Source organism: Magnolia sinica, chromosome 12 (assembly GCF_029962835.1).
Source record: "Magnolia sinica isolate HGM2019 chromosome 12, MsV1, whole genome shotgun sequence".
Taxonomy (NCBI): domain Eukaryota; kingdom Viridiplantae; phylum Streptophyta; class Magnoliopsida; order Magnoliales; family Magnoliaceae; genus Magnolia; species Magnolia sinica.
Window position 1 is genome coordinate 73,162,753 of NC_080584.1, and position 9,567 is coordinate 73,172,319.

At 40.8% G+C, this 9,567-nt stretch overlaps 1 protein-coding gene and 1 long non-coding RNA gene across 2 annotated transcripts; both read right to left on the reverse strand.

Annotated features, from left to right (window-relative positions):
* Nucleotides 1-3,809: 3,809 nt before the first annotated feature.
* On the reverse strand, nt 3,810-5,032 carry LOC131220638 (sulfite reductase 1 [ferredoxin], chloroplastic-like). Its single transcript, XM_058215440.1, has 3 exons — nt 4,884-5,032; nt 4,499-4,633; nt 3,810-3,963 (listed from the first exon to the last, which is right to left on the reverse strand). Exons 1-3 carry the CDS (start codon nt 4,974-4,976, stop codon nt 3,841-3,843), a joined length of 351 nt encoding a protein of 116 aa, XP_058071423.1. The 5' UTR covers nt 4,977-5,032; the 3' UTR covers nt 3,810-3,840.
* A 931-nt stretch (nt 5,033-5,963) lies between these two features.
* On the reverse strand, nt 5,964-7,173 carry LOC131220639 (uncharacterized). Its single transcript, XR_009158747.1, has 3 exons — nt 6,854-7,173; nt 6,302-6,373; nt 5,964-6,193 (listed from the first exon to the last, which is right to left on the reverse strand). It is a non-coding gene; the product is annotated as an uncharacterized LOC131220639 (long non-coding RNA).
* Nucleotides 7,174-9,567: the final 2,394 nt, after the last annotated feature.

Here is a 9,567-nt window from a genome sequence, read left to right on the forward strand (position 1 = left end):
CTCGATCGCTAATCGGCAATCGATTATGATAAACAGCCTCGATCGCTAATTGACAATCGGTCAAGATAAACAGCCTCGATCGTTAATCAGCAATCAGTCAAGTCAATCGAAATCGGCAATCGGCCACGACAATCGAAATCGATAAATCGGCCACGACAATCAGAATCAATCTATAATCAGAATCGGCAAATCGGTCACGTCAATCAGAATCGACAATCGGTCATGATAAACAACCTCGATCGTTAATCGGTAATCGGTCAAGTAAATCGGAATCAGCAATCAGCCACGACAATCGAAATTGACAAATCGGTCATGATAATCGAAATCGATCGATAATCGAAATCGGTAAATCAGTCACTTCAATCAGAATCAACAATTGGTCATGATAAACGGCCTCGATTACTAATCGGTAATCGGTCAAGTCAATCAGAATCGGCAATTGGCCACGACAATCGAAATCAGCAAATTAGTCACGACAATCGACACCGATAATCGACACTGATAATCAGGGTCGATAATCGGCGTCGGCCTTGATAATCAGCACCGATAATCAGCATCGATAATCGGCACCGATAATCAGGGTCGATAATCGGCGTCGGCCTTGATAATCGGCACCGATAATCAGTAGATAAATAAAGCGGGATCCATAGATGATCAATCGATCAACCATAGTATAAAGATCGGCACTCAGTCGTGGTTATATCAAATTAGATAGCACGGAGTCATCCGTCTATGGCGAATGAGGCCCACTTATTTAGGTTAACCCACTAAGGGAATGATGAGAATGGGCCTAACAAGGCCTAAGGAAAGGTCACAATGTGGACATCCAACCATCATTGCCCATCAATGTGGACATCTAACCAACATTGCTCCCAAGGAGTGGCCTACATAAGGAATTCATACACAATGTAACGGCCACACATACATCACATTGGGCCTCACTCATGGGCCTCACATATATCACATCGGGTCGATTGAGTGGGCTATTCAGATGGGCCGAATCAAATGGGCCGAGTCAAATGGGTCGAGTCGACTGGGCCAGTTCAAATGGGCCAACCAAGTGGGCCGAATCAAATGGGCCAAATGTATGTCAAATCGGGCCCACCCTTATGTATTTTGAGATTCAACTTATTCATAAGATAGCATAAAGATAGATGAAGTGAAAACCAAACATCAGCTTGGGTGGGAAACACTATGGTTCGTAAGAAGTTTTAAACAGGGGATGTTACTATATCCCATTATTATTGCAAATGGTGGGATCCACTTGAACTTTGGATCTCACTCATTTACCCCATGCCAAAAAAAAATGATCTTACCAATGGTTGGACGGTTTGGATACAACACATGTATCATGGTGGGTCCCATAAATAGACGGCGTGGGGTCCACTCTCCTGTATATATATAAAATATAATATATATACACTACAATAATATAAAATATATAATATATATGATACACACACACTACAGCTGCTGCAACTGCAGCTTTATGCATTTAAAGGGAGAGGTGGGTCCCACGTAGGGCCCACCACAAGATACAATTATAATATAATATATAATATCTTATATTATATATACTAATATAATATAATATTATCTTTAATACCCCAACCACGTCCAGGCCTTGGACAGCCTGGACATACATACATCACACGGGGGTGGGTCCCACGTAGGGCCCACCATCTTTTATATATATATATATATATATATATATATATATAATATAATATAAAATATATAACATATATGTGCATGCTGACGTCCAGGCCCTAGATGGCCTGGACAGTCACATACGTCAAGGAGGGCCTCACACGTGGGGTGTGTCCCACCGTCTTAAGATGCTGGACGATTTGGATAAAAGACATGCACGGTGGTGTGGCCCACCAAAGTGGATAGATGATGTGGGTGGGTCCCACAGACCACACCGTCAGTCCACACCTCTCTGTTAGCCACCGTACAAGGCACTCAATGCCAAGACCTCAGCGTTGAAACGAGGTACCTTTCAACCAGCCTACCACTGGAGCTATGGATCTGGGCGTGGATAAACAAGGCCCCACACGGACGTGGGTCACACCGTCCAGGGGTGGTGGACGGTTGGATAAAACACATACTCTATGGTGTGGCCCATCTAAAAGGGTGGACGGCGTGGATGGGTCTCATGGACCCCACCATCACACACTCCACCGTCAGCACACACCCACCGTCAGTTAACACTTCACTGTTAGCCACCTACTGCCAGAACATACCTCAGTGCTATCCACCCACACCGTCTAGTTCACACTTCACTGGTAGTGCACGTCCAGCGTCCCTAGATGCTGGACAATGTGTATACAACACAGGCATCATGGTGGGTCCCACATGGACATGGCCCACCAGATTTGGATTAATCTGATATTTGTGTTTCTCCTACAGCCAGGCCCACCCAAAGACGATTAGCAAGGTGGGCCCTATGGATGGGACGGCGTGGATCATACATCATAGTGGGGTCCACAACACATGAGAGAGAGAGAGAGAGACAGAGAGAGATCAGAGATGACAGAGGGGCCCCGCCACTATGGGCCCCATTTTGATACAAAGCCTACATCAAGGTGGGTCCCACCATAAGTGGGCCCTTACATCACAAAAAAAAAAAAGAAATGGAGATCCAAGATCACCTACTGTCTTTTTCTTGCTCCCTTGGCTTCCTTTGCTCCTTAGCTTCGATCCTAACGGAGGAGATGAAATTTTGATGGTTGAGATGGGAGATGAAAGAGTGGGAAAGTGGGCCACATACAAAGTTCTCTTAGAGGTTAGAAAATGCTTAGACGTGTGATCTTTTGGGGTTGCTTAGAAAAATGGTTTGAGAATGAGAGAGAGGGTTGTAGAGAGAGAGAGAGAGAGAGAGAGAGAGAGAGAGAGAGAGAGAGAGAGAGATGGGTGATAGATGTGGTGAGTGATGGGTGTGTAAGAGCTTTTTGACTTTTGAGGTAATTTGTGTAAGAAATGTATGGGGTGTGTAAGGCTTTATTGACTTATGGGGTTGCTTGGGGATGGGTGTGAGGTGATATGTACTTGACCCTTGATGAGATTGATTGATGGATTGAGTGACAAGTCATAGAAATTCTCTTGGGTTTTGCAACGTGTAGTGTTTTCCTCAAACTGAACACGGGCCCACATCTCTTGGCCAGGGTATCGGATCGGTGTGCAAGACGCAGCGTTGGAACCACGGCTAAGGGTGCGGTTGCAATGGTATAAGTCTCGGATTGAGTCAACTCAGGTTTATAGGATCGCGCACAAATGTCAGATAAAGGTCAAAGGTTGCGGGAATTTGACCGAGAGGACCGCAGAAGTTGACGGAACAGTACGAACTAGGATACGAGTCTTACACAACTGGTGAGCAGTCTTGTTCTGCAGCTTTACAAGTTCATCAATGTCTTTGTATGTGTCTTTGTCAGCAAAAAGCTTTAGATTAAATCATGTCGGTGCTTTTGTTATGCCCTCCTACTTCTCAACTGTCTCTTTCAGTTTGTCAAAGCCTGCATAGGACAAGAAGAAACTTAATGTATGCTTACTTTACCAGTATAGAGCCATTCAGATTTTCTATTAGTTACCCTAGGAATGATATGTAGATGAAAATGAGGCAAAACAAAGCCTTGAGACACTGCTGATATAGAAATTTTCCGTGGTAGTGTTCTTTTAAAAATGTTTAGACATTCGCTAAATTTCAAATCCCAAAACCTATGAAATAATTCAAGTTGTAAGTATGGCTAGAAGAAATTCAGATGTTGTAAATAACATGACCCAAATACAAACTTGGGTTCTCACCAGGCGGGTTATTAAATCGCTGAAAGATTCTCCCTGTTAACATTTGCACCTCCAGTTGTAGAACAATGGCTCCAAAACCTTTTCTAGATCATGAATCTTCACCTTATTCATGAAATATTTTCCTAGTGAGGTTTGGTTAGGCGTTCCCCCGAGCCAAACCTGTTTGAAACATGCAAAAGCACCCCATCATTCATCCTTCTGAAATAAGTCCTATTTTAAAAATTTGTAAGAGACATCCTGTAATGGATCTTTAGAAGGACATTTCAGTGTTCCTGCTTGTTTGGGATTTTTCTCCATTTTTGGGGGCGGATAGGACGTGTCGTGCTCAAATCACCATTCTGGCAACTACATGGTACCTATCCCTGTAAAAGAATATAACTCATCTATAATACCTTTGTTTCTAGGGTTTCGACAAAATCAGCATGTGAAATATATGGTACATGTTGGGTCCATCGCCAACTAGTCCAAGCTCAGCCATATAAGGTCTGGCACAACCATTAGGGCATCCAGTTACCCTTATTACCACTGACTCATTGTACTTGAGGCCAACTTGTAACAACAAAACACCATTTTCAAGTGTCTGGGTGACCCCATGGAAAAATAGGTTTGATGCATATTTTCTATTCATTTTTGGAATACACACAAAAAAAAGGAAAAAGAAAAGAAAATGTGAGTATATAGCTTTATGGCTTGCCTTATCAAATACAGCTCGAACCCGCTTGAGAATGTCACGAATTCCACGCTCAGCTTCTACTATTGCTAGAGGGCATAATGGTAGTGCGGGACATGCCATTGCAGTTATATTGGGTGGATCCACATACCTAGGATTCTGTTCACAAAAAAGCTAGTCAAGATCTGCTATGAATAAAAGACATTTGCAACAAGTAAACAAGTAACAGGAGCAGTTGGGATGCTTTTGAAGTCTTGGGAACTCAGACTGACTTGTTTAGTCCTGACTGGAGTCATGACCCAGCTAAGTTGGGCCGAGTTCCCCCGTATTTCAATTCTCACGGTGTTGTATTGGACTTGGGTCCAAATGAGCCTTGAGTCTTAAAACCTTGCTGGGGATTGAGTCTTACCAGAAGACCAGCCTGAGCAAGAGCTGTTGTGATGGGTCGCCTCCATGCACGGCAAACACAAGATAATGTTCTGGTTGGGTGTAAGGCACACATTCAGGTTATACTTCTCAATTATCTCCCTTAACGTCTTCTTCATTGTCCCTCCAATGCGGCCACTATCAACATGGAGCCCACAAAACATTGCACCATTCCCCTACAGGAGGATATATTAAATGATCAGAAAGCACAAACAGGATGTTGAGATCACAGGACGTTGCCTGGTTAACCATGATTTTCCTCATTTTTCTGCGAATCTGACACCACCAACAACAGTATATTAATGCTACTTGTACAAGATTTGGACAAATACGCATGTTTTGCAATGGTGATAATGCTATACAGTAAAAACATATCCAATACAAACAAAAGTTTGTTAGATCTTCACCTGTCTGATTTGGCTTGAGTGGCCATAACAGGTTTGCTTAACCTGGTTAGGGTGTCTCTTGGTGAATCTAATGCAAAACATTCTCAGGGTGTAGTTGTCTATCGTCTTCACATCTACATGCGCCTCAATCAAGGTTTGCCACTTACAAACCAATGATCTTAATTTGTCGGTTGTAAAATCCATTCCCTGAAAAATCCCAGTCTGATTAGACTCTTCTCTAAAGAGCATAACAAGTGATGGTGGAAAGAACTTTTCCTACCCAAAAGTTTGTGAGGACATTTCCTTCCTTGGATATCCTCTGCTCTAAGAAGGATCTTCCTGCAGACGGATCTTCCTTGGATATGCATGTGTATTAGGACAAGAGCTGCCACACAGATTACTAGGAATGCAGTTGCCCCAATTATTGACCCACGCCCCAACCCTTTCTGATCATGGCTATCATTCTTAGTTGATGTGGAATTACTGATGTTCTGACTTCTCGGCCTGTTATCAGGAGTGATATTTCGCGGTGGACGGACTGGGTTGGTTGCAAACATATTTCCCTCAATACTAGTAAGAAACATGGAGATTAATTAGTGAGAAACAGGAAATTGGATATCGAATTCATAAAAGAAACATAAGAAATAAGCATCATACATTCATTAAATGCCTACTGAGATTTGAAATGAGTTCAAACTGCTTAGGAACAACACCGCTGAAGTAGTTGTTTCGAATATTACTGAAACTTAGAGCAGTTAAAATCAGAACTGTGTACTTAGTCTTAAAAAGTGTTGAAGAATAGACAATCCATACAAAGTAAGACACTTAGTTCAAGACATACAGGTATGATAGAGGGAGACCAGCCTGGAAGTCAACTGATCCAGTAAATTGGTTGTTCTGCAGGTCACTGACAGAATTAACCATGATGGTTAATGGAATACAACTCACATTGCCAAAAAATAAAATAAAATAAAATTGTATATATTGAAGAAACTTAGCCCATTAGAATACTTACAGAGCAGTAAGACTCGTCAAGGTAACAAATGAAATGGGCAGATTTCCTGAGAAACTGTTGTAGGATAAATCCCTGAAACATAATTTACACTTTAGAAGACCGTTAAGGTGTCTCCTGAGTCCAACCAGAATAATGCTTCTCCCAGCTCCCCACTATACCATGTATGGATATGTTATCAGAACCACTATACCTTCTATGGTCACAGTTTTAAAATAAATTAAACTGGCTGTCTTTTATGCTTGTCCAATTGTTGTGATTTCTGAAAGTAAGCCCATCCATGGTGGGCCCACTGGAGGGTATAGTTATAATCACTGTACGCATGGCGCATGTATGGTGGGGATCGAAGAAAAAAATATCATTTAACCCTATAGTTTAATCAATGAAATTATGTCAGTAGAAGTGCACCGAAACTGACTGTGCTGTGAGTAAATGTTTTCTCATGAAATCATTTTATACTTTTTTTTCTAAAATTAATACTTGCGCAAATATTTCAGGCCAAAATAATTTCCATCTAGTTCATCTACATAACAAAGTCAGCAAATGAAATCTTACATTTGTTTTAGATTCTCCAGACCAGTAAATATGTCCCCAATGGAACCAGAAAGGGAATTGTGACTCAGATTCCTGCACTTGGAAAAAAGATCGGTTGGCAAATATGAGCTGGCTACTCATAAACTAGAGAATTTAACACCCTCACTCATTACAAGAACTTATAAATAACGGAGAGATTTCGAGGAAGCTAAGGAGAATGGAATATTCTGTCTCAGCCGATTGAATGCCAGGTTTCTGCATTGCAGGAAGAAAACAAAAATATATCTTGGAATTGAGATTCAAATAAAATAAAATAAAATAAAAAGATTAAATCCTATATAGGAAAAGAAAGTCGTAAAAAGTTATAGACATCTTACATATGGGTTGCACTGGGAGGCAAACATAAAGGAATTACACCATGAATGCTATTGTTACTAACATCCCTGTACAAGGGAAGATTATTTGAATTAGTAAAGATAAATGGAACCAGATCAAATAAAAAGCTTTGTATGTTAAGCTTAACTTACAAAATGCATTTCAGTTCATCCAAGTGAAGCTAAGCTCATCCCACATGTGCAGATGAACATGGAGGATCTTAAATACACTTGGATGAACTTGGACGCACTTAGATGAAATTAGATGTACGTTAGACTTGTATTGGGTCGGGGCTACAAGATAAATTTCTATAAATTGGGAACAAAAGGAAACGGATTTGCATACAACTGCTGCCAAAACCACTTATTCCTCAAGTGATTGGAGGTTAGCAAGCTCGAAAGCCATCGTTCCAGTGATTTGTAGCCCACAAATTTTGCTGTTGAGGAAATAGAAGTAAAAACGGTTTGCACAAGAAGAGAAATTGAGGACAAAGATAAGAACAGAAGGTGATGTGTTACATGGATTGGATGGCATCTCCAAAGCATTTGATTCCATCCCAGCTTTCTCCACAGGGGTCACCACCTACAAATTTCCATCCAATGAGTTGGGGTGGGAAGTTCAGGGAGATGTAAAGGCCCCACAGAGTTGCGACTGCAATGAGAAAAGAGAAGGGGTAACTCAGGAATTCCATTTGATATGCTGAGTGAAAGCGTGAGAATTTCTGTACTAAGACCTATTAAGGAGTTTGCAGACATTGTATTTTTACAACAAATTAATAATGTTGCTAACATTTTGCTCAATCCAATGTGGTTTTTGTGAAACCACTACAATGAGATATTTCATAAAAAGTTTTGGAAGAAAGGTACTTTCAGTTTTAACATGTTTTTGTAAACATGGTATAAATGGCTCTTAATAGAGAAAATATATATTGCAAGATGGGTCAATGTACTAACTTTATTATCATTTTTCATTTTTATATTGCAAAGGTAAGTTATATACATGGGTACAACTAGACGCACTCAACACTAAGAAAGTTGTGCTTTCACATCCTCACCATTAAAAGACAGAGGAGGGAATCCAGTGAGCATTCACTAGCAGTACATCAGTGGGAGTCAAGCCCAGGTCGCCCCACTAGCAGGGAGATTCACTAGCAGCTCCACTAACATGCATACATTGGCTATGTCGACAAGGGAAAACTAGTTTTCAAATCATGTTAACACAAATCAACAATGACGGAGGGTAAAATAAAACATTCCAAACCTCAATTTGTTAGTGTTACAATGTAAAACTTGGTTATAGAATACAACAAGCTTTGGAGTTCTCCCTATGTTTCCCCAATTTTTCTACTTCTATATTTGTAAGCACAATATAAATTTTCACAACAACTCCGACCCTTTGGGAAAAGGCTATGATTATGATGAATACGGTACTGATGGTGATTGGAAAAAGGCTATGATTATGATGAAGATAGTACTGATGGTGATTATTTCCAAAGAATCAATGGATAATACCCAATTGTAAGTTAGGGATGCATTAGTCCAATTCTAGTTTCATCGTCTTTCTAAAATTCTAAATAATGCATAGAGATGGACACACAAAGTCCATGTGCTTCCCTATAGAATGGATTGTTCTCTTTGCACAACAAACCATTTAGCATTCCTGTTAGAGAGAGAGAGAGAGAGAGAGAGAGAGAGAGAGTAGCTATTCTATTTTCCAGCGGCATTTCTCGATAGAAGGAGTTCAGTTTTGGAAATATGCGACCCTTTTGTAGAAGCTTTCATATCATTGAAATCCTTTTTATGAACTCTAAGACAAGCTTTTTTCAACAACTAGCTAATTACTCACAGGGCAGCCCATTTCCATTGCTACTTAAACATACTTCTTCTTCTTCAGCTACATCACAAGTGGTAGTTGCTGCTTACAACGAATTTTCAACATCTTATAATGGCAGACCTTCGGTATCATTGTTCTAAAAAAGCCCTAGACAGGAGCTATTTCGACCCAATATATTTGGGTCTACTGCCCCCATCAGGTTCTTAACAACCATGGGTGATGCCGCAGAACTTGTTGCATAGGACTCTTCTTTAGTTAGCCCTGAGACAGATCGGCCTATCAAATTCAAAAGGCCTGATAAAACAGCCAGGCACATAATGCAGATTTTGGATAAGCAGTGGAGGCAATAAAGGCAGATAGAGAGATCCCTGACATAAAGCCCGGTTATATTGTCCAGCTTAAAGTGGAAGTGCCCGAGAACAAGCGTCGAGTTTCGATTCTGAAAGGCGTTATTATAGCAAGGCGCAATGCTGGTCTGAATACAACATTTAGATTACGGAGGCCGATAACAGGTGTTGGAGTGGAAT